At 48.4% G+C, this 26,149-nt stretch overlaps 1 protein-coding gene across 2 annotated transcripts in view; it reads left to right on the forward strand.

The window, feature by feature from the left end:
• The first annotated feature begins 576 nt into the window (after positions 1–576).
• Positions 577–26,149, forward strand: part of FAS (Fas cell surface death receptor) — a 43,313-nt gene continuing 17,740 nt past the window's right edge. For both annotated transcript variants that reach the window (XM_029061552.2, XM_029061553.2), the window contains exon 1: positions 577–622. In XM_029061552.2, the coding sequence (XP_028917385.1) occupies positions 590–622 (33 nt within the window). In that variant the 5' untranslated portion in view covers positions 577–589. The remainder of the gene's footprint in view (positions 623–26,149) is intronic.

Consider the following 26,149-nt stretch of genomic DNA (forward strand, 5'->3'; position numbering starts at 1 on the left):
CTGATTGGAGGGGTGGAGAAGGGGGAGGAGCTCGATCGGAGGGGCGGAGACAGGGGGAGGAGCCTGGTTGGAGGGGTGGAGAAGGGGGAGGAGCCTATTTGGAGGGGTGGAGACGAAAAGGGCGGGGCCTGGTCGGAGGGTGGAGAAGGAGGAGGAGCCTGATCGGAGGGGTGGAGAAGGGGAAGGAGCTTGATCGGAGGGGTGGAGAAGGGGAAGGAGCTTGATTGGAGGGGTGGAGACAGGGGCGGAGCCTGATCGGAGGGGTGGAGAAGGGGGAGGAGCCTGATTGGAGGGGTGGAGACAGGGGGAGGAGCCTGATCGGAGGGGTGGAGAAGGAGGAGGAGCCTGATCGGAGGGGTGGAGAAAGGGGCGGGGCCCGATCGGAGGCGCGGGGTACGGTCGGCGGGGCCGGGTCGAAGGGACGGCGTCTGATTGGAGGGGCGGGGCCCGAGGGGCGCGGCTCCCAGCTCGCTGCGCTGCCGGGCGTCGTCCTTGTGTCCCTCCCCGCCCGGGTCCCCCCCTTCCCGCCATCGCGGCCGGTGGCGGCGGCGGCGGCGGCGGCGGGTCCCCGTCCCCGTCCCCGTCCGGGATGGTCCGGGCCGCACAGCGCGTGGGGCCTCCGGTAAGTTTCCCGCGCAGCGGGCGGGGGGTCGGGCCGGGGGGGGGTCGGGCCGGGGGGGGGGGGTCACCCGCTGCCCCGACAGCTGCCGGCCAGGGTTCTCCTCGCCATCAGTCGACCCAGCGCTCGGCGCAGCGCTCTGCCCACAGTCAGCGCTCCATACAGACCATCGAATGAATCAGTCGTATGTCCTGAGCGCTTCCGGGGGACTCAGCCTGCCCTGCCCCTGCCCTTCCCCTGCCCCTGCTCCTGCTCCTGCTCTGCCCCTGCCCTGCCCCTGCCCCTGCCTTGTCCCTGCCTTGTCCCTCCCCCTGCCCCTGCCCCGCCCCTGCCCTGCCCCGCTCCTGCCTCTGCCTTGTCCCTGCCCCTGCCTTGCCCCTGTCCTGCCCCTGCCTTGTCCCTGCCCCTGCTCTGCCCCTTCCCCTGCCCTTCCCCTGCCCCTTCCCTGTCCCTGCCCCTGCCCTTCCCCTGCCCCTTCCCTGTCCCTGCCCTTGCCCCTCCCCCTGCCCCTGCCCCGCCCCTGCCTCTGCCTTGTCCCTGCCCCTGCCTTGTCCCTGCCCCTGCTCTGCCCCTGCCCCTGCCCTTCCCCTGCCCCTTCCCTGTCCCTGCCCCTGCCCTGCCCCTGCCCCTGCCCCTGCCCGAGCTAGGAGGGGAGTTTGACGGTCCCCTTCGCCCTTCGTGTCACGCTCCGGGGAAACGGGAACCGTCCTTCCTGGAAGCCCCACTGAGCGCTCACCTCCTCCAGGAGGCCTTCCCGAAACGAACCCCTCCTTTCCCTCCCCCGCCTCCTCCCCCTTCCCCTCCTCTGAGCGCCGTGCTCATCTCTGGAGAGTCTTTATTACCCTGTTTATTTGGTTAATGAGGTTTACGTAGAGAAGCAGCGTGGCTCAGTGGCGAGAGCCCGGGCTTGGGGGTCAGAGGTCACGGGTTCGACTCCCGGCTCTGTCACTTGTCAGGCGTGTGACTGTGGGCGAGTCACTTCACTTCTCTGGGCCTCAGTTCCCTCATCTGGAAAATGGGGATTAACCGGGAGCCTCACGTGGGACCACCTGATGACCCTGCGTCTCCCCCAGCGCTTAGAACGGTGCTCGGCACATAGTAGGCGCTTAACGAATACCGACATCGTTATCCCCTTCATTCTATTTATCTTGATGATGTGGTGGTGTTCTTGTTTTGTTCTCTTCTGTTTCGCCGTCTGTGTCCCCCAGTTAGACCGTGAGCCCGTCCTTGGGCAGGGACGGTCTCTATCTGTTGCCCAGTTGTCCATTCCAAGCGCTTAGTGCAGTGCTCGGCACATAGCAAGCGCTCGATAAATACTATTGAATGAATGAATACAGTGCTTGGCACTTAGTAAGCGCTTAACACGATTGAATGAAAGAACGAATGACCCGTTTAATAATAATATTAATAATAATGATGATGTTGGTATTTGTTAAGCGCTCACTATGTGCCGAGCACCGTTCTAAGCGCCGGGGGAGACACAGGGGAATCAGGTTGTCCCACGTGGGGCTCACAGTCTTCATCCCCATTTGACAGATGAGGGAACTGAGGCACAGAGAAGTTAAGTGACTCGCCCACAGTCACCCAGCCGACAAGTGGCAGAGCTGGGATTCGAACTCATGAGCCCTGACTCCGAAGCCCGTGCTTAGAACAATGCTCGGCACATAGTAAGCGCTTAACAAATGCCATCATTATTATACAGGCAGGTCGGGTTGGACATGGTCTTTGGCCCATGTGGAGCTTACAGTCTCATTCCCCACCAGTGCTTGTGAGAAGGGGTAATACTAATTGTGGTACTTGTTAATGCCCCAATTCGCTATGTGCCAGGCTCTGTACTAAGCGCTGGGATGGATACAAGCAAATCGGATTGGACAGAGTCCCCGTCCCACGCTGGGCTCACAGTCTTCATCCCTCATTTTACAGATGAGGCGAATAACGTCCTGAGAAGCGAAGTGACTTGCCCAGGGTCACACAGCTAACAGGTGGCAGAGCTGCGATTAGAACTCAGGACCTTCTGACTCCTAGGCCCGGGCTCTGCCTACTAGGCCACGCTGCTTCTCTATTATGCTCCTCTTCCCCCACCTCCCGCCCCCACGAACGGTGGAGTGCCAGTGTAGTTCATTCGTTCAGTTTTATTTACCGAGCACTTACTGTGTGCAGAGCACTGTACTAAGCGCTTGGGAGAGTACAATACGACGATAAACAGTGACCTTCCCTGCCCACAATGAGCTCCCTAGACTGTAAGCCCGTCAAAGGGCAGGGACCGTCTCTATCTGTTACCGATTTGTACATTCCGAGCGCTTAGTACAGTGCTCTGCACATAGTAAGCGCTCAATGAATACTATTGAATGAGTGAATGAATAGTGGCCCAGGCCTGGAGGAGCCCCAGGGATCCACCCACCCTTTTGGGGTTTGCCCCACGGCCGTCATCGGCCCGTGGGAAGCCCCAGGCTGGATGGAACCACTGACCCAGTTTTTCCAACTGAATTCCTCTCCCGGTGATGTCCTAAGGATGCTGGGCTGGCCGAAGAGGCGGCCCTGACCCAAGACGGAACCCCGGGGGCGTTCGTGGGTTTGCTGAGGCAGCCCACGATGCTGTTTTCGGTTTGGCTTCTTTCAGGGGTGAGAGTAAATCCGAAACCCCTCCCCAATCAGCTGCTCGACCCGTTGCCACATCCCGCCCAAGCCAAACTCTATCCAGGGTGAGGGCCTCTGCCATGGCCCACTTCCTCCTCTCTCCTTCCCTCGCTCTTTCTCTTTCGGATGGTATTTAAGCTCTCGCTATGTTGTCTGTCTTCCCTGCCGCTGCAGCTGCTGGGGTGCTCACAGAGGGACTTGGGGGGACATCATCACGATTGTGCTTTACTGTGGACCAATTACTAGACTAAGCGCTGGGGCGGATAGGAATCATCTATCGCCATCGTTCTCGTCTGTCCGTCTCCCCCGATCAGACCGTAAGCCCGTCAAACGGCAGGGACCGTCTCTATCTGTTGCCGACTTGTTCATCCCAAGCGCTTAGTCCAGTGCTCTGCACATAGTAAGTGCTCAATAAATACTATTGAATGAATAAATGAATCAAGTCAGATCCAGTTCCTGTCCCACTTGGGGCTCATAGTCTAAGCAGGAGGAGGGATCGGGTATTTTCATCCCTATTTTATAAGTGAGGAAACTGAGGCACAGAAAAGTTAAGTTCTCTGTGTCTCACTTACCTCATCTGTAAAAATGGGGATTAAAAAATGTGAGCCGCACGTGGGACAACCCGATCACCCTGTATCTACCCCAGCGCTTAGAACGGTGCTCTGCACACAGTAAGTGCTTAAGAAATACCATAATTATTAATATTATTAAATGATTTGGCCAGGGTCACGCTGTGGGCAAGTGGAAGAGCCAGGATTAGCACACTGGGCCACTGATTTCCAGGCCAGTGCTTTTACCAGTAGACCATTCTGCTTCCCCAGCATCACAAAGCATCATCGTTGATTTAGTGCGTGCGAAGCGGTGTGGTTTAGTGGTTAGAGCACGGACCTGGGAGTCAGAAGGACCTGGGTTCTAATGCCGGTTCTACCACGTCAGCTGTGTGACCCTGGGTGTCACTTAACTTTTCTGGGCCTCGGTTTCCTCACATAAAATGGACATTAAAATACCTGGACCCCCCTCCTACTTAGACTGTAAAATGGGGATTAAGAGATTGAGCCCCATGTGGGACAGGGACTGTGTCCAACCTGATAAACTTGTATCTACCCCAGTACTTAGAACAGTACTTGGCACATAGTAAGCGCTTAACAAGTGCTATATTATTTCATCGTGGGTTTACAGGTAAACTTTTTTTTTTCTTTTTCCTGGCCCCTTAGACTCTTTGAACTATGTAGAGTTTACTTGGACAGAAACCAAAAATCTTATTGGTAGAGCTTTGTGGAAAATAAATATAGCGTCCGTCACCTTCAGCGAGAAGCTGCCGAGGGCAATTTGTGGGATGGCAGACGGCCGGGTTCAGGAGGTAGTCACAATTCCAGTGGGTCTGTGCACTGGGTATATTTGAACAAAATTAATTAATTCATTCATTCATTCAATAGCATTTATTGAGCGCTTACTATGTGCAGAGCACTCTACTGAGCGCTTGGAATGTACAAATAGGCAGCAGATAGAGACGGCCCTGCGGTGCCTGGTAAAGGGGGTATTCCAGTTGCATTTGCTGTGGTTTGGGATTTACAATTTAGTGGTGGGTGGGTGGGATGGAACTAAAGAAAGGGGCTCCAGAAATATCTAGGCTCACCCTGCCCTCAAAAAAATACCGTTCACCAATGGAGGAGGGTATATATAGGGAGATATCCTACAGGGCGGTGTTCACATTCCGGAAGAATCTAATGCTACGGGGAAAATTGCATTATGGAAATCGAGGGCCTCAGGGGTAGATGATTTGGAGATATTGACCATAATTGACATGTATCGATATAAATTCCTGTATCGCTATATGCTTGCACCGACTGCAAGGGCCTAGTAGATGGGGCACCGGCCTGGGAGTCAGAAGGACCTGGGTTCTAATCCTGACACGGGCCACTTGTCTGCTGTGTGAACTTGGGCAAGTCACTTAATTTCTCTCTGTGCCTCAGTTCCCTCATCTGTAAGATGGGATTAAGACTGAGAGCCCTGTGTAGGACAGGGACTGTGTCCAACCTGATTATCTTGTATCTACCCCAGTGTTTAGAACGGTGCCAAACACATACTAAGCGCTCAACAAATACCATCGTTATTATCATTATTGTTATGTCATATCCATCTCCCTCCTCCTATTCCTTTCTGAACTCCTTGAGCAAGTTGGCTCTACCCACTGTCGCCACTTCCTCTCCTTTACTTCTGTACTCAACCCCTTGCAATCTGGCTTCCACCCCCTTCACTCTGTGGTAACAACCCTTTCTAAGGTCACCAATAACCTCCTCCTTGCCAACTTCAGTGAATTCTTCTCCATCCTAATCCTCCTTGACTCGCAGCTATCTTTGACCACCTCCTTCTCCCGAAAACGTTAGTCTTAGTTTCACCAACACTGTCCCGTCTTGTTTCTCCTCTTATTTCTGACTGCTCATTTTCAGCCTCTTTCATTGGTTCAATCAATCAATCAGATTTACTGAGCACTTTCTGTGTGCTGAGCACTGTACTAAGTGCTTGGGAGAGTACAACATGACAGACATATTCCCTGCCCACCATGAGCTTACAGTCTAGTGGGGAGACAGGCATTAATATAAATACATTAACGCATATATGCATGATGCCTTGGTTCTTTCTCTGCCCCCCCACCCTCTGAGTGTGGGAATCCCTCAAGGCTCAGTTCTGGGTTCCCTTGTATTCTCTCCATCTTCACCTATTCCCTTGGAGAACTCATTCACTCCTATGGCTTCTACTAACGTCTCTACGTGGATGATTCCCCAATCCACCTCTCCAGCCATGACCTCTGTCCTTCTCTGCAGTTTCTCATTTCCTCCTGCCTCCAGGACACCTGTACTGGGATGTGCTGTTTACCTCTCAAATTTAAAATGTCCAAAACAAAACTCCTCAGCTTTCCATCCGAACCCTATTCCGCATGGCCCTGGCTTTCTTTTCACTGTAGACAATACAGTCATCCTCCCTGTCTCTCAAGCCTGTAAACTTGGTATTATCCTCAACTCATCTTCCTTATTCAACCCATGTATTCAATCCGTTACCAAATCCTATCTGTTATACCTTCACAACATGTTTAGAATCCGCTTATTCCTCTCCATCAATACGGCTACCAAGCTCTTCCAAGAACTTATCGTATCCCACCTCGACTCAACCTCCTCACTGACCCTCCTGCCTCCTATCTCTCCCCTCTCCCGTTCATACTTCACTTTGACGCCGGGCTCATTTTTCTCAAAAAACGATTTCTTACTGCAACCCAACCCAAAGACTTCCCTCCTCCAATGCCAACCTACTGTCTGTACCTCGATCTCCCCCTTGCCTACCTTTTCTCTCTGGGTTGTAACTCCCAGCCCCACTGTATTCAACAGTGCAATCAATCAATCAAACAATCACTGGTATTTTTTGAGGGCTTACTATGTGCAGAGCACTGTACTAAGCACTTGGGAGAGCCCATTACAACAGAATTAGCAGGTACGTTCCCTGCCCACGGTGAGCTTACAGTCTAGAGGGGAAGACAGACCTATAACCATTCTTCCAACTTCAAAACCCTCCTATAATCATGTCTCCTCAAAGAGGTCTTCCCTGACTACACTCTCATTTCCTCCATTCCCCCTGCCCTCTTCATTACCTCTGCACTTGGATCCACACCCCTTAAGCACCTTGATATTCACCCTTACTTCAGCCCCATAGTACTTATTTAATCAGTCGTATTTATTGAGTGCTTACTGTGTGGAGAACACTGTACTAAGTGCTTGGGAGAGTAAAATATAACAAAATACCGAGAGTTGGTAGACACGTTCCCTTTCGTTCGTTTATTCAATTGTATTTATTGAGCACCTGCTGTGCAGAGCACTGTCCTAAGCGCTTGGGAAGTACAATTCAGCAACAAATAGAAGCAAACCCTGCCCATAATGAGCCTACATTCTAGAGAGGGAAACAGACATATTAAATAAATAAATTATGGATAATTTGTAAGTCCTCTGGGGCTGAGGGAAGGGTGAATAAAGGGAGCAAATCCCAGTGCAAGGGTGACACTGAAGGGAGTGAGAGAGAAGGAAATGAAGGCATAGCCAGGGAAGGCCTCTTGGAGGAGGTGTGCCTTGAGTAAGGCCTGAAGGTGGGGAGAGCATGTTCATATGTGCATATGCTTACATTCTGCCATTTCCCCTACCTGTAATTTATATTAATGACTCTCACCCTCTAGGTTACAAGCTCTGGACAGGGATCATGCCTACCAACTCTATTGTACTGTATATTTCCCGAAGCGCTTAGTACAGTGCTCTGCACACAGTAAGCATTCAGTCAGTACCACTGATTGACCGATTGACCAGAACAGACTCTCATAGTGAGTAGAACAATCCCTAATTCTTCCATCCTGTTCTGTCCAAATTACAACCTGGCATAGTGGATAGAGCACAGGCCTGCAAATCGATTCTAATCCCAGCTCCGCCACGTCTTTTGTGTGACATGTTGGGCAAGTCACTTAACTTCTCCCGACCTCAGTTACCTCATCTGTAAAAAATGGGGGTTAAGAGTATGAGCCCAATATGGGACAAGGACTGTGTCCAACCTGATTAACTTGTATCTAGTCCAGCACTTAGAATAGTGTTTGGCACGTAGTAAGCACTTAACAATTATCATTATTGTTATTATTATTATGTATAAAAATGTGTATTATGGCAGAACTAGTTTACTAGTCCAGGGAATAAAAATTTGACCAAGACATCCTGTGGCCATCAGGAAGCAGCGTGGCTCAGTGGAAGGAGCACGGGCTTGGGAGTCAGAGGTCATGGGTTCTAATCCCAGCTCTGCTGCTTGTCAGCTGTGTGACTTTGGGCAAGTCACTTAACTTCTCTGTGCCTTAGTTCCCTCATCTATAAAATGGGGATTAAGACTGTGAGCCCCACGTGGGACAACCTGATCACCTTGTATCCCCCCCAGCGCTTAGAACAGTGTTTTGCACATAGTAAACGCTTAACAAACACCATTATTATTGTTATTATTATTATCTGGCTTGGATCCAGGTCATTCACGGTCCAGAAATACCACTCCCCCATCTCCCCACCACCAGGAGCTGCGATCAGGTCTGTTTAAGTCTGGGGATGCACCTGACCCCAAGAGCTGCTCTGATTTCTCCTCTCACCCAACTGGTTCTGACCAGGGGCTGAGCGAGGCCAGATGGATTGGAGACGTTAGAAAATGAACCTATGTCGGTGGGGCAGAGGGGACATCTAATATGCTCCTGAAGCTGCAGCATCTCTGGATACTCACTTTGGTATTTTGTTACTAACCCCATCCACAGTCCCTCAGCACTTATGTACCTATTTTCCTACTTTGCCATTTTTCATCTCTGTAATTTATTTTAACATCACTCTCCCCCATTAGCTCTGAGCTCTTTGAGGGTTTTTTTTTTAAATGGCATTTGTTAAGTGCTTAGTATGTGCCAGGCACTGTGCTAAGTGCAGGAGTAGATAATAGAATAATCAGTTAGGACACAGTCCATGTCTCACCTGGGGCTCACAGTGCTAATCCCCATTTTACAGATGAAGCAAAGAGAAGTAAAGTGACTTGCCCAAGGTCACACATCAGACAAGGGGTGGAGCCGGGATTAGAACCCAGGTCCTCTGACTCCTGAATCCGTGTTCTTTCCATTGGGCCATATTGTTTAAGGGATTATGTCTACCAATCAATTAATCAATCAATCAGTCGTATTTATTGAGCACTTACTATGTGCAGACCGCTGTATTAAACACTTAGGACAGTGTACAACAGAATTAGCCGACACTTTCTCAGCTCACAGTGAGTCTAGAAGTGAAGACATGTTAATATAAATAAATTACCAGGTACTCTGTACCCAGTAAATGCTCAATAAATACCACTGATTGATTGATTGATTGATTGGAGGAAAGGCATTATTAACTGTGTAATCTCCAGGAAAGTTTGACAAGAGCTGAAAGTTTGGCAGACTGCTAGAAGGGGTCAGATTTTTAATAGATATTGTCACATATAAATGTAATATAAATGGAAGCGGTGTGGCCTAGTGGAAAGAGCACAGACCTGGGAGTTAGGGGATCTAAATTCTAATCCCAGTTTTGCCACTTGCCTGCTGTGTGACCTTGGGAAAGTCACTTCACTTCTGTGTGCCTCAGTTCCTTCACTTATTTTCCTTCCTGTTTAGACTGCAAACCCCACGTGGGACCTGATTATCTTGTATCTACCCCAAATCTTAGTACATTGCTCAGCACATATTAATATTTGTTAAACGCTTACTATTTCATTTAAACACTTGCCACAGAAATTAGTCAGTGCCAGATAGTTACCTAAACAAACTTTATAACAAAACAGAAAACAGTGATTTTCAGTCATTAACCAGAAAAAACACCCCAATTACATGTAAATAGTTCTGACTTTTCTAATCTAGTTTACTGAGTGGGATTATTGAGATGTATGAGATTTAGCAAGATAACCACACATGTCTTCAGCTTCCCCACAGTCTTTCCTTCTTCTTACGGGGAGGACTAAAAAAATCCTCTGAAAAAAAAAAAATATCTGCACTTCCTATAACCCCAGCCATTCATTACCTAGAGTAGAATCAGAGAAAATGAAATGTGCTTCTAGGATTTGGACTTGTTTCCCAAAAATAATTTCACCATCAGTCTTCTCCAGTCTGACTCTTTTTCTGTACCCCTAACAAAACATCAACAATTTATAGAGAAAATCAGTCAGTGGTATTTGTTGCTTGCTTAGACTGTGTGTGTACAATGCAATAGAACTGGTAGATATGTTCCCTGCCCAAAAGGGGCTTGCAGTCTAGAGAGAATGACAAAAAAGAAGATTAACAGAGAGTAATTGATAAATGGGAGAGAGAAAGATGGCAGAGGGCCTGGGGTTCAGAGGCTGGAGAATATGTGTGTAAGTCAGGAACTTAAATGAGCACTCCTGATTCTTTCACTAACCAAACGTTTTGGGGTGAACTGGCCGAGCTAAAGCTCAGCTCTTGGAATCATTGTATTCAATGTCAATAAAAGACCAGGAGTGAAAAGCACAAAATGATTGTCAGGTTTGACCTGCTATAAAAAGTGAGAAACATGAGCAGAGGAAGTTCTCATAGCAGGAGAGATTCCTTTTTGATGACTCTCTCCATGTCAGTCATTTATTGAGAGCTTACTACATGCAAAACACTGTACTAAGCGCTTGGGAGGCCAAGATATAATTGAGTTGGTGAACACATTCCCTACCCACAGCAAACTTAAAGTCAAGTCTTTGGTGCAGTATTGTCAGACACCTAAGCAAGGGAATCTCCCTATTTACTATAACCATGAAAGCCCCTACTGAGGTAAATCTGAAGTGTTTTCTTTCTCCCCAAAATCCCCAAAGAGCACACATTCTGTGACTGATGCAAACAACATGCTATTTTACGTTCTAAAATAGCAAATGTCCATTGAGAAAGGAAAACAGTGAATGAAGATAATCTGTTCCTTTAAAACTCTGCACCCAGAAATTAATTAGGAAAACCAAGAACTTCTCCTATTTTTGTTTCTTGAACCTATACACGGGTTTTGATTGTTTAAAGAAACTTCAGTGGAGCCCTGGCAAACTGGCCACTCCATGACAAGAATGTAGTACGGAGCCACGGTGCTAAGCGCTTAGTACAGTACTCTGCACAAAGTAAGTGCTCAATAACTATGCTTGATTGATTAAGCCTCTAACTTCTCTGAGCAGCAGCAATCGGGCAGATTCCAGGGCCAATCAGGAGTTACATAAAAGGACCCAACTCACATTCCAAAGGCCATTTCTCATCTGGGTCAACCTAATGCTCTTCAATCTTTCTGTGCTGAATTGTCCCCCAAAATACCAGTCAGCCAGAGCTTCCCTTAAGGTCGCCTGTCTTGAGGCAGATTCCATTAGGGAGCAGGTGGATTCTGAAAAACCTCTTCTACCTGGTGATAGATTTGCCCTTATTCTTGGGTAAATCAGCCAATAAACAAGGCTTGCTCTGAACAATAATTATCTCAGCTATCACCAAAATGGCCGCCCTAGAATGAGTTGGAGAGTTTATCCTTTTTAGTTGTACAGCCAGTAAGGCCCAAAAGAAAGAAGCGGGGAACCAAGGTTTAGTGGCAAGAGCACGGCCTTGGGAGTCAGAAGTCAATAGTTCTAATCCAAGTTCTGCCACTTGCCTGACTGTGTGACCTTGGGCAAGTCACTAAACTTCTCTATGCCTCAGTTACCTCATCTATAAAATGGGGATTGAGACTGTGAGCCCCACATGGGACAAGCTGATTACCTTGTATTTACTCCAGCACTTAGAACAGTGCTTGGCACATAGTAGGTGCTTCACAAATATCATAATTATTATTACTATTATTACCGTGAGAAGCAGCACGGCCTAGTGGATAGAATACAGACCTGGGAGTCAGAAGGACCTAAGGTTCTAATACCGGCTCTGCCACTTGTCTGCTGTGTGACCTTAGGCAAGTCACTTCACCTCTCTGTGCCTCAGTTACCTCATCTGTAAAGTGGGGATTAAAGCTGTGAACCCAGTGTGGGACAGGATCTGTGTCCAACCTGATTATCTTGTATCTACCCCAGTGCTTACTTAGTACAGTGCCTGACACATAGTAAACACTTAACAAATACCGTGGAAAAAAATTCAGAAGTGGAGCACTTTTGCCTGTTGTGGAATCGCTAGAAAGCCAGAGTTCTGATTTCTACAAATTTATTAATTCACTCAATAGTATTAATTGAGCACTTACCATGTGCTAAGCTCTGTTCTAAAAGCTTGGGAGAGTTCAAAACAACAACAAACAGACACATTCCCTGCCCACAATGAGCTCACTGTTCAGAGACTGTTGCAGTGTTCTCTTGAGAGGGTCCTTTTAATCTGATATTCTCTGTTTCTTGGAAGTAGAACAAATTATTTGGAGCTAGTCTCAGCAGATGGCACGGGAAAAAATTAGTGGCTTCATGAAGACAGAAAATGGAGCCTCTGACCCAACTCAAACTGCAGTGTAGGCTGGGATGGGGATTGAGATCATGACTAGATCATGGTCTGTGCCCCTGACCCACAGACAAAGCCCCTCCATCCCCCGCCTTAAGGCCTCTGCCTCCCCAAACTCCTCCAGTTCCCTTTGCTTTCTTGGACTCCTTCCCAAACACCATAACAACCCATTCATTTGTATCCTAAGTTACGAGATACATTTTGAAAGTGTAGAGACAGAATAAAGGTCTCCTCGGTGTTGGTTTAACTGAAGTTTCAGGGCTGACTAAAAATGAAAGCTGAGAGCATCTTCAAGGCTCTTTTTGTCAGTGCTGTGTTTTACTGATGAGGCCCTGGAAATCCAGAAAAACAGAAAGGAAGCTGGACCCGCAGTTTTTTGAGGAGGCGAGTGACATGCGTGGCTCAGTGGAAAGAGCACGGTCTTGGGAGCCAGAGGTCATGGGTTTGAATCCTGGCTCTGCCCCAGTCAACTGTGTGACTGTGGGCAAGTCACTGTACTTCTCTGGGCCTCAGTTCCCTCATCTGTAAAATGGGGGTGAAGACTGTGAGCCCCACGTGGGACAACCTGATGCTTGTATCTACCCCAGCGCTTATAACAGTGCTCTGCACATATAGTGAGCGCTTAACAAATACCAACATTATTATTATTATTATTATTGAATGTTTTTGTAGAAAAATGATCTGGGCAGCAGAGTGAATTATGAGCTGGTGTGGGGAGAGACAGGAGGTTGGGAGGTCAGCAAGGAGGCTGAGGTAGTAATCCAAGATGAGTGATTGCATTAATGTGTCAGCAGTTTAGATGGAGAGGAGAGGGCGGATTTTAGCAATGTTGTGAAGGTGGGACCAACAGGATTTAGCGATGGATTGAGTATGTGGTTCAAATGAGGGAGAGGAGTCAAGGGTAATGCCAAGGTTATGGGTTTGTGAGACAGGAAGGATGGTGGTGCCGTCTACAGTGAATGGCCATCTATAGTGATGGGAAAGTTGGGGGAGGAAATGATGACACTCTTTTACTGATCATCACTTTCTTAATGAAGCTCATGTCTATGCTAGTACTTTAAAAAGAAATTGAGTATAATGGCAACGCAACTGCAAGTTTGTGACACAGGACAACTAATGGGTGTGTATACATACATGTGTTTTATTAAGATGACACTAATGACCTTGAACTATTTTTCAGGTGTGGATGTGACTGAAAAATACATAATCAACCAGCAGTAATTTCCACACTGTGTACCCATACCAAAAAAAAAATCATACTTTATAGAGCTGTTACATCATTTCCTGCTCTACTTAGCAGAAGTCAGTAAAATAGAAAGGGAAGCCCGAACCTTTGGCTGCTGGCACTGATGCTGAAGCTGTTTTGTTGAAAATATTGTGCTTGTCACTGCTAATGACAAGGTTAACATTTGATGAATGCTGAATTGAAACTACAAGTTAGAGAGAGAGATTGGATACCATTTATTCCAAAAAAACCCCAAGTCCCCCCCCAAAAATCCAAGAGTATTTTAATAATCATAATCGTAATAATGGTATTTGTTAAGCACTTACTATGTGCCAAGCTCTGTTCTAAGCGCTGAGGTAGATACAAGGTCATCAGGTTGTCCCACGTGGGGCTCACAGTCTTAATCCCTATTTTACAGATGAGGTAGCTGAGGCACAGAGAAGTTAAATGACTTGCCCAAAGTCACATAGCTGATAAGTGGCAGAGCCGGGATTAGAACCCATGACCTCTGATTCCCAAGTCCGTGCTCTTTCCACAAAGCCATGCTGCTTCTCATGCTTCTAGATACGTTACCCTGCTAAATCAAAATGGACATATGCTGAATTAAAATGGATATTTATACAATTCCAGGAGGGAATATTAATAGTCATAATAATAATGATAGTGTCTATTAAGTGCTTACTCTGTTTTAATCAGCCAATTAATGGTATTTATTGAGTACTTCATTCAATAGTATTTCTTGAGCACTTACTGTGTGCAGAGCACTGTACTAAGCACTTGGAATGTACAATTCGGCAACAGATAGAGACAATCCCTGCCCAGTGACGGGCTCACAGTCTAATCGGGGGAGACAGATAGCAAAGCAAAATAGAAGAAAACAAAAACAAGACAACATTATCACGATACATAGAATCAAGGGGATGTACACCTCATTAACAAAATTAATAGGGTATATTATTTATATACAAATGAGGACAGTGCTCGGGGAGGGGAAGGGAGGAGGGGAAGGGAGGAGGGGTAGGAGTAGAAGGTGGGGGGGAGGGGAGGAGGAGCAGAGGGTGGAAGGGGAGCAGAGGAAAAAGGGGGGTTCAGTCTGGGAAGGCCTCTTGGAGGAGGTGAGAGTGCTTACTGTGTGCAGAGCACTGTACTGAGCGCTTGGGGAAATACAGAGTTGGTAGATGTGGTCCCAGCTCCAAAGGAGTTTGCAGTCTGCAGGGTGGGTGCACACATGTACCCAAATGCACCCCCCTAATATTAATAATAATAATTGTGGTATTTAAGTGCTTAATATATGTCAGACACTGTACTACGCCCTGGGGAAATACAAGGTAATTGGGTTGGACACAGTCCCTTGTCCCTTTTCCACATAGGGCTCACAGTCTTAATCCCCATCTTCCAGATGAGGGAACTGAGGCACAGAGGAAGTAAAGTGACTTGCCCAAGTTCATGCAACAGAAAAGTGCCGGAGCCGGGATTAGAACCCAGGTCCTTCTGACTCCCAGGCCCCTGCTCTATCCGCTAGGCCATGCTGCTTCTCGGTGAGTGCAAGATCATTATATTGGACACAGTCCTTATCATACACAGACTCATACTTTTAGTTGGTGAATGAGCAGGGAATGGGGGAAAAGGAATTATTTCATCTCTGTATTGAGAATTGAAATTGGAGGTGGAAAAACAAGGAGGGCAGGTGAAAGGTGATAAATAGAAACATGTAAAAGGCAAAATGATGTGCTATAGATATGCACAGTGGAGAGATGACAGCGGTGGGCAGATCAGCATGAAGTTTGGAACTTAGACTTAGGTAAGTTTTTTAGAGCAGAATCTTTGAAAAAATCATGATAGCAAGAGGCAGATATAAAAACCGCCAGATGAGTAGGAAATGTTGTAACAGTTCTACAAAGACTTTAATTTTTTTATGCTTGCACAGTATAGAAGTTATTAGTTAATGTATTTTTCAGTCACATTCATACCTGAATAATAGCTTATGGTCAATAATTTCATTTTAACATAATACATGTATATACCCCTCTTCAACACCCATTAGTGTTGAAGCCCTTATTCATAAACTTGCAGTTGTGTTTCTATTTAATCCAAAATTTAAGAAAAAAGTACTCATGTGGAAATGAGCTTCTTTTAGTAAATAATGACCTGTAACAGAGGGTCGTGATTTCAGATAATTCAAATTTCTTTCTTCTCTGACAAACTGTGACCACTTCCCACATCTTTGGTGGGGAACTCTCTGCAGTGGCAGATTTCCAAGCCTGCCTGCCTTGGTGCCGGTGGGTGACTGGGATCAGTCAATCAGTGATATTTATTAAACACTTTTTGCAGAGCACAAAACTACTGGGAGAGTAGAAGACAACTGGTAATTGTGGTAATATGTGCTTTCTATGTGTCAAGCACTGAACTAAGCCCGGGGGTAGATACCGGAAATTGAGGTCCCACATGGGGCTCACAGTCTAAGTAGGAGGGACAACAGGTATTGAATCCCCATTTTGCAGATGAGGGAACTGAGGCCCAGAGAAGTTAAGTGATTTGTCCAAGGTCACAGAGCAAGTAAGGGGCAGAGGCAGGATTGGAACCCAGGACCTCTGACTCCCAGGCCCGTGCTCTTCTCACTAGGCCACACTGTTTGGTAGGCATGATCCCTGTCCTCCAGAAGCTGACAGTTTAACAGGGGAGGCAGGCACTAAAATAAGTTACAGGTAAGGGAAGCAACTGGGTATAAGGATATATTAGACTGTGAGCCCGTTGTTGGGCAGGGATTGTCTCTATCTGTTGCCGAATTGTACATTCCAAGCGCTTAGTACAGTGCTCTGCATATAGTAAATGTTCAGTAAATACAATTGAATGAATGAATTCATGCTCTCGACGAGGGGATTGGGTGTGAGTACTTGAATGCGTGGGAAGGATTTAGGGGTGGGACTGAATGCGTGGGAAGGGCTGTAGGGTGGGAATATAGGATGGGAGGTGAGAAGCTCTGACTGGAAGGATTCCTGGAGGAATTATGATTTTGAGAAGCAGCAACACTTTAGTGGATAGAACATGGGCCTGGAAACCAGAAGGTCATGGGTTCTAATCCCAGCTCCTCCACTTGTCTGCTGTGTGACCTTGGGAAAGTCACTTCACTTCTCTGCACCTCAGTTACCTCATCTGTAAAATAGGGATCGAGACTATGACCCCCTTATGGGACCGGGACCGTGTCCAATCCTATTTGCTGGTATCCACCCCAGTGCTTAGTACAGTGCCTGGCACTTAGTGAGCACTTAACAAATACCACACTTAGTAGCAGTTGTAGATCTTTGAAGATGTGGAGAGTGCTGGTCTGCTGAATATGGAGGACAGAGTTCAGGCAGGAGGCAGGAGCTGAGCAAGAGGTTGATGGTGGGTAAGCTGAGAGCGAGGGATAGTAGGTGAGTATTGAAGGAGTGAAGTGTGCGGGCTGGGTTGCAGTGGGAGAGGAATGAGGGTAGGTAAGGGGGTTGGTGGGCTGCCTTGAATCAGATGGTTTCTGCTTGAGCCAGATGAGGACAGTGCTCTGCACATAGTAAGCACTCAATAAAAACTACTGAATGAATATTGGAGTCACTTGAGCTGGCGGTCTGCCATGAGGCGAGCCACCGCCTGTGCCCGCCCCTGCCCTCTCGGCTAATTCTCTTCCCCTCTTCAAAGCCCTACTGAGAGCTCAGCTCCTCCAAGAGGCCTTCCCAGACTGAGCTTCCCCTTTTCCCTCTACTCCCTCTGCTGCCTCTCTAACCCCCCCCTTCACCTCCCCTCAGCTAAGCCCCCTTTTCCCCCCCTTTCCCTCTGCTCCTCCCCCTCTCCCTTCCTCTCCCCTCAGCACTGTGCTCATCCACGCCTCCTCCACCATACCGCGCCCACTCACCGACTCGGTCACACCCTCGATCTCGTCATCTCTTACGAGATGACTATCTCCTATCTCCTCCCTCACCGACTCTGAAATCCCTCTCTCTGACCATAACCTTCTCACCTGCCTCATCTCTCACACTCCCTCCCCCTGCAAATCTTCGCTACTGCCCCACAGAGACCTCCGCTCTCTCGATCCCATCCGTCTTTCCAAAAGCATCTCTCCTCACCTTGCCGTCCTGTCCTCACTTCCCACTCTCGACGATCGGGTCTCCGCTCTCAACTCCACCCTCTCTACTCATCTCGACTCTCTCGCTCCCCTTTCCCTCCGCCGCTCTCGCTCCACTAACCCACAGCCCCGGATCACCTCCTCCGTCCGCCTCCTACGCTCCTATGCTTGAGCTGCCGAGCGCTGCCGGCGAAAGTCCAGGCACCGAGCCGACCTCACACACTTCAAATTTATCCTTTCCTGCCTTAACTCTGCCCTCTCCTCCGCCAGGCAAAACTTCTTCTCCTCCCTCATCGACACCCATGCCCGTCACCCCCGTCGATTGTTCCGGACCTTTAACTCTCTCCTTAGGCCCCCTGTTCCTCCCCCTCCCCCATCTCTCACCCCCAATGATCTGGCCACCTATTTCCTCACGAAAATCAACACGATCAGGTCTGAGCTCCCCAAAGTCACCCCTCCGCCTCTCTCCTCCCCCCCACCGACCCTCTCCCCTACTTTCCCATCCTTCCCTGCAGTATCCTCAGAGGAGATCTCCTCCCTCCTCGCAAGTGCCACCCCCTCCACCTGCGCCTCGGACCCCATTCCCTCTCACCTTATTAAAACCGTCGCCCCTGCCCTCCTCCCTTCCTTAACTTCTATTTTTAACCACTCAATCTCCAATGGCTCTTTCCCCACTGCCTTCAAACATGCCCACGTCTCCCCCATCCTAAAAAAACCCACTCTCGACCCCACTTCCCCCTCCAGTTGTCGCCCTATCTCCCCACTACCCTTCCTTTCCAAAATCCTAGAACGTCGTCTACAATCGATGCTTAGAATTCCTTAACTCCCATTCTCTCCTGGACCCCCTCCGATCTGGCTTCCGTCCCCTCCACTCTACCGAGACTGCTCTCTCTAAGGTCACCCGTGACCTCCTTCTTGCCAAATCCAATGGCTCCTACTCCATTCTGATCCTCCTTGACCTCTCTGCTGCCTTTGACACTGTCGACCATCCCCTCCTCCTCCATACCTTATCTCACCTTGGCTTCACGGACTCTGTCCTCCCCTGGTTCTCCTCTTACCTCTCTGGCCGGTCATTCTCAGTCTCCTTCGCTGGAGCCTCCTCCCCTCCCATCCTTTAACTGTTGGAGTTCCCCGAGGGTCAGTTCTCGGCCCTCTTCTGTTCTCCATTTACACTCACTCCCTCGGTGAACTCATCCGCTCTCACGGCTTTGACTACCATCTCTACGCAGATGACACGCAGATCTACATCTCCGCCCCTGTCCTCTCGCCCTCCCTTCAGGCTCGCATCTCCTCCCGCCTCCGGGACGTCTCCACCTGGATGTCGGCCCGCCACCTAAAACTCAACATGAGCAAGACTGAGCTCCTCATCTTCCCTCCCAAACCCGGTCCTCTCCCAGACTTCTCTATCACCGTGGATGGCACGACCATCCTTCCCGTCTCTCGGGCCCGCGATCTCGGTGTCATCCTTGACTCGTCCCTCTCGTTCACCCCACGCATCCTATCCGTTACCGAGACCTGCCGGTTTCACCTCTACAATATCGCCAAGATCTGCCCTTTCCTCTCCACCCAAACGGCTACCTTACTATTACGGGCTCTCGTTATATCCCGGCTAGACTACTGTGTCGGCCTTCTCTCTGACCTCCCTTCCTCCTCTCTCGCCCCGCTCCGGTCTATTCTTCACTCCGCTGCCCGGCTCATCTTCCTGCAGAAACGATCTGGGCGTGTCACTCCCCTTCTTAAACAACTCCAGTGGTTGCCTATCGACCTCCGCTCCAAACAAAAACTCCTCACTCTAGGCTTCAAGGCTCTCCATCACCTTGCCCCTTCCTACCTCTCCTCCCTTCTCTCTTTCTACCGCCCACCCCGCACGCTCCGCTCCTCCGCCGCCCACCTCCTCACCGTCCCTCGGTCTCGCCCATCCCGCCGTCGACCCCCGGGTCACGTCCTCCCGCGGTCCTGGAACGCCCTCCCTCCTCACCTCCGCCAAACTGATTCTCTTTCCCTCTTCAAAACCCTACTTAAAACTCACCTCCTCCAAGAGGCGTTCCCAGACTGAGCTCCTCTTCTCCCTCTACTCCCTCTGCCATCCCCCCTTCACCTCTCCGCAGCTAAACCCTCTTTTCCACCTTTCCCTCTGCTCCTCCCCCTCTCCCTTCCCATCCCCTCGGCACTGTACTCGTCCGCTCGACTGTATATATTTCCATTACCCTATTTATTTTGTTAATGAAATGTACATCGCCTCGATTCTATTTAGTTGCCATTGTTTTTACGAGATGTTCTTCCTCTCGACTCTATTTATTGCCATTGTTCTCGTCTGTCCGTCTCCCCCGATCAGACTGTAAGCCCGTCAAACGGCAAGGACTGTCTCTATCTGTTGCCGACTTGTTCATTCCAAGCGCTTAGTACAGTGCTCTGCACATAGTAAGCGCTCAATAAATACTATTGAATGAATGAATGAATATTTTTATTACCTTATTTATTTTGTTAATGAGATGTACATCCCCTTGATTCCATTTATTGCTATTGTTTTTGTCTGTCTCCCCCGATTAGACTGTAAGCCCATCAATGGGCAGGGACTGTCTCTATCTGTTGCCGATTTGTACATTCCAAGCGCTTAGTACAGTGCTCTGCACATAGTAAGCGCTCAATAAATACTATTGAATGAATGAACTTGAGGAGTGGGGAGACAAACGGAATGATTTTTTAGGAAAACAATTTGGGCAGCAGAGTGAAGTGTGGACTGAAGAGAGAAGAGGCCGGAGGCAAGGAGCGTTGAGATGGAACATTTGGACCGGTGTGGTAAAAGTTTGGATGGAGGTGGGGGAGTGAATTCTGGTGATGTCGGAATGAGAATCAGCAAGATGTAGCGACTGCCTGGCTCTGTGGGTCGAAGGAGAGAAACGAGAAGGTTGAAGGCTTGTGAGAGTGGATGAACGGTGGTGTTGTCTACAGTGATGGGAAAGTTGTGGAGAGGAGAGAGTATGGGAAGGATGCTCATTATTTAGATATAATAATTATTATTGTTAATAATAATAATAATTATTATTAATAATAATAATCGTATTTGTTACCATTTCTAAGCACTGGAGTAGATGCAAGACAATCAGGTTGGATGCAGTCCCTGTCCCACATAGGGCTCACAGTCTTAATTTACAGATGAGGGAACTGAGGCCCAGAGAGGTGAAGTGACTTGCCCAAGATCTCACAGCAGTTCAATTCACTCATATTTATTGAGCGCTTACTGCGTGCAGAGCACTGTACTAAACATTTGGAAAGTACAATTCAGTAATAAAGAGAGATAGTCCCTGCTCACACCGGGCTTACAGTCTAGAAGAGGGGAAGACAGAATGCAAAACAAGTGAACAGGAATCAATATAAATAAATAGAATTATAGATAGGTACATATATACACAAATGGTGGATCCGGATTAGAACTCATGACTTTCTGACTCCCACGCTCACGCTCTATCCACTAGGCTATGCTAAGCTGGTGCTGCCAAAGAGAGCATCCTGGGGAAAGGGATGGCTTGAACCCAGCATCAGCAGCCTGGGCCCAGAGCTGGTAGAAAAGAAGCAGGGAAGAGAAGGAGGATGGGAAGGCAGCATTGGCCAGCCCTACTGGGAGCTGTGGGACAATATCCCCCGTTCTCGCCTATCCCTCCGTCGACCCCCGGGCCACGTCCTCCCGCTGTCCCGGAACGGCCTCCCTCCTCACCTCCGCCAAACTAATTCTCTTCCCCTCTTCAAAGCCCTACTGAGAGCTCACCTCCTCCAAGAGGCCTTCCCAGGCTGAGCTTCCCCTTTTTCCTCTGCTCCCTCTGCTGCCCCTCTACCTCCCCCTTCACCTCCCCTCAGCTAAGCCCCCTTTTCCCTTCCTTTCCCTCTGCTCCTCCCCCTCTCCCTTCCCCTCAGCACTGTGCTTGTCTGCTCATTTGTATATATTTTCTATTACCCTATTTATTTTGTTAATGAGATGTACATCACCTTGATTCTATTTATTGCTATTGTTTTTGTCCGCCTCCCCGATTAGACTGTAAGCCCGTCACTGGGCAGGGATTGTCTCTGTCTGTTACCGAATTGTACATTCCTAGCGCTTAGTACAGTGTTCTGCACATAGCGCTCAATGAATACTGTTGAATGAATGAATGAGTCTTCTGCCCCCTTGTATTGAGTAAGCACTCACCAAATACCATCAGTAGTATTATTATTATTGTTTTAATGTCTGTCTCTCCCCCTCTAGACTGTGAGCTCGTTGTGGGTAGAGATTCTCTTTTTATTGCTGTATTGTATTTTCCCAAGTACTTAATGAGGTCCTCTGCACACAGTAAGTGCTCAATAAATACCAATGAATGAATGAATAAAATGTACAGGCCCAGACCTGAGGCTGAGAGGCTGGGGCAGAAATCTGCCGCTGACCTCATCTGACCTTTTCAACTGGCTTTGAATTTGCCAACGGTCTTTCCTCAACTAAAAGCCCTCATTGATTACGTAGAGCACCCAAGTGCTCCCACCCACCCCCATACATAGCCTCAGAATAGATTGACTTCTGTTTGGCATTTTAAATGCATCAATCACTTAACTGCATTTATTGAATGCTTACTGTTACTTCCCAGTGCTTATTGGGAAGCAGCTTGGCTCAGTGGCAAGAGCCCGGGCTTGGGAGTCAGAGGTCATGGGTTCGAATTCCTGCTCTGCCACTGGTCAGCTGTGTGACTGTGGGCAAGTCACTTCACTTCTCTGTGCCTCAGTTGCCTCGTCTGGAAAATGGGGATTAACTGTGAGCCTCACGTGGGACAACCTGATTACCCTGTATCTCCCCCAGCGCTTAGAACAGTGCTCTGCACATAGTAAGCGCTTAACAAATACCAACATTATTATTATCATTACTATTACTGTGTGCAGATCACTGCACTAAGCGCTTGGGAGAGTATAATAAAACGAAGAAGCGGGGTGGCCTAGTGGATAGAACATTGCCCTGGGAGTTAGAAGGACCTGGGTTCTAATGTCGGCTCCGCCACATGTCTGCATTGTGAGCTTGGGCATGTCGCTTAATGTTTCTGGCCTCAGTGACCTCATCTGTAAAATGGGGATTAAGACAGTGAGCCCCACATGGGACAGGGACTGTGCCCAACCTGATTAGCTTGTAATAATAATAATAATAATAATAATAATAATAATATTTGTTAAGCGATTACTATGTGCAGAGCACTGAGTGCTGGGGTAGATACAGGGTCATCAGATTGTCCCACATGAGTCTCACAGTGTTATTCCCCATTTTACAGAGGAGGGAACTGAGGCACAGAGAAGTGAAGCGACTTGCCCACGGTCACACAGCTGACGAATGGCAGAGCCGGGATTCGAACCCCTGACCTCTGACTCCCAAGCCTGGGCTCTTTCCACTGAGCCATGCTACTTCCCATGTATCTACTGCGGTGCTTAGAACAGTGCTTAACACATAGTAAGCGGTTAGCGAATACCGTAGCTGTTATTATTAGCTTGGAAATGCTGTCCATAGCTGTATCTTCTTTCTAATCTTTGTTCTTTCTTGTTGACAGCTACTGAACTTTGATCTTCCTGGCTGTTACTGTGGAACTTTAAATGACCCCATCTGTACAGCTTTCCTTACAGCTCATGTTCAGAATTTAGGCGTGCTTCAAGAACCCCATTCGCACACTGCGAGCTCAGGCTGCAGCTGGACAATAACTAGTGGTTTTTGTTTAGAGAGGGTAGAGAGGCGCTGGGGTAGATACAGGGTAATCAGATTGTCCCACATGGGGCTCACGGTTTTAATCCCCATTTTACAGATGAGGGAACTGAGGCTCAGAGAAGCTAACTTGGGGACTCCTCCATGTCTGAAGAATTCAAAGCCAGATGGCCCCATCAACAAATACCTCTCCTTCTAGACTTCTCTCAAGCACTTAGTACAGTGTTCTGCACATAGTAAACACTCCATAAATATGATTGATTGGCTGACTGTAAGATCCCTGAGGACAGGGAACATGTCTACCGACTCTGTTGCATAGTACTCTTCCAAACACTTTGTGAGATGCTCTGCAGACAGCGAGCATTCAATTCATACCATCGATGGGTTCTGTTAATGGCCACTTTCGTGGCTCAGCAGTTGGATAGAGGGGTTTTGGGAAATGCAACTCTAAGATGAAACCTTAAAAGTTGGTTTGGGCTTGTATTAGTGGACCCAGTTCAACCAATCAATCAATTATATTTATTGAATGCCTACTTGGGGCAGAGCACTGTACGAAGAGCATGGGAGAGTACAATACAACAGAGTTTGTAGGGCCGTTCTCTGCCCACAATGAAGTTACAGTCTAGAGGGGGAGACAGACTTTAATATAAATAAATTATAGATATTCATTCAATCGTATTTATTGAGCGCTTGCTGTGTGGATATAATAATAATGTTGGTATTTGTTAAGCGCTTACTATGTGCAGAGCACTGTTCTAAGCGCTGGGGTAGATACAGGGTAATCAGATGGTCCCACATGGGGGTCACGGTTTTAATCCCCATTTTACAGATGAGGGAACTGAGGCTCAGAGAAGCTAAGTGACTTGCCCACAGTCACACAGCTGACAAGTGGCGGAGCCGAGATTTGAACCCATGACCCCCGTCTTCCAAGCCCGGGCTCTTTCCACTGAGCCACGCTGCCTCTCTATGAATATAAGTGCCGAGGGAGGGATGAATAAAGGGTGCAGATCCCAGTGCAAGGATGATGCCTGAAGGAGTGGGAGATGAGGAAAGGTGGAGCTTAGTATGGGAAGGCCTCTTGGAGGAGATGTGCCTTCAGTAAGGCTTTGAAGGTGGGGAGGGTAATCGCCTGTTGGATGTGAAGGAGGAGGCAGTCCCGCTCAGAGGCAGGACGTGGGTGAGAGGTTGGTGGGGAGATAGATGAGATGAACGTGAATAGGATTCGCCCTAGAGAAGCGAAGCGCGTGTGTTTGATTGTGCTTGGAAAGCAGCGAGGTAAGCTAGGAGGGAGTGAGTGCATTAAAGCCAATGGTAAGGAGTTCGTTTGATGCGGGGGTGGATGGGCAGATGGGCAACTGCTGGAGGGTCTTGAGGCGTGGGGAAACCTGGAATGAACGTTTTTGTAGAAAAATGATCCGGCCAGCAGAACCAAGTATGGACTGGAGGCTGGGAGGTCAGCAAGGAAGCTGATACGGTTATAAAGGTGGGATAGGTTTCATGCTAGGATTAAGGAGTCAGTGGTTTAGTTGGAGAGGAAAGGTGCATTTGAGTGACGTTATGTTCTTCTGGTGATAAGAGTATGGGCCTGGGAATCAGAAGGTCATGGGTTGTGATGCCAGCTCCGCCACTTGTCTGCTTTGTAACCTTGGGCAAGTCACTTCACTTCTCTGTGCCTCAATTACCTCATCTGTAAAATGGGGATTAAGACTGTGAGCCCCATGTGGGACAGGGACTGGTCCAACCCAAATTGCTCGCATCCCCCCCAGTGCTTAGTAAAGGGACTAACATGTAGTAATCACTTAGCAGATATCCCAATCATCTTCCCATCTCTGTATGGATTGTGATGTCACATTGGAAGAAACCAGTGTGAACTTGCCTGCTGTGTCGGTCAGGGCATGTTGTGTCACAGTAATGTGAATTTTCCTCAACAATGCACATTTGCTTTCTAGGAGAACTGCATGTAGTTATTCTGCAAATTTGGGGCTCCTGAGTCTATTTGCCTTCCTATCTGTCTAACGGTCCCTTTTAAGCCCCCTGAGGGTCTGGGATTTTATTTTGGAAGAGAGCATGGATTTTATCCAGGGCAGACCCGGACCCAGGGTCATCATGCCACCTTGCAGAGGGGAGGTTTTGAAGATGTGGTCCTTTTAGAGAAGCAGCGTGGCTCAGTGGAAAGAGCACGGGCTTTGGAGTCAGTGGTCATGGGTTCAAATCCCGGCTCTGCCACTTGTCAGCTGTGTGACTGTGGGCAAGTCACTTAACTTCTCGGTGCCTCAGTTCCCTCATCTGTAAAATGGGGATTAAGACTGTGAGCCCCACGTGGGACAACCTGATTCCCCTGTGTCTACCCCAGCGCTTAGAACAGTGCTCTGCACGTAGTAAGCGCTTAACAAATACCAACATTATTATTCCGACCTCAACGGGCCCTGCCAGGATTAGGCCTCTGAGACACACTGCTCGAGATTTTCCTGGGCAAATCTGATGTTGGCCACCCCAAATTCCCCCAAAGCTTCCTAGTTCCAGCTTCAGTAGCCTCCAGTCCCCAGTTCCACAGACAAGGTGTGTAGGCCTGGGGTTAAGATCAAGAGGGCACCTGCCTGTTGGCTCCACCCCAACCCTTCTTTGGGGGGGCGGTCTTTGTGCCCAGGGTTGCATTTCGAATGGATCTCAGCCCAGATGGGCCTGGGGAGGGTAGAGGTACATGGAGTGATGGGGCTGATTACCCTCCCTTCTCTCTCTCTCTGCATTCATTCATTCATTTATTCAGGCATATTTATTGAGCGTCTACTGTGTGCAGAGCATTGTACTAAGCACTTGGGAAAGTACAATATAGCAATAAAGAGAGACAGTCC

The sequence above is a fragment of the Ornithorhynchus anatinus genome, chromosome 3 (genome assembly GCF_004115215.2).
Source record: "Ornithorhynchus anatinus isolate Pmale09 chromosome 3, mOrnAna1.pri.v4, whole genome shotgun sequence".
Taxonomy (NCBI): domain Eukaryota; kingdom Metazoa; phylum Chordata; class Mammalia; order Monotremata; family Ornithorhynchidae; genus Ornithorhynchus; species Ornithorhynchus anatinus.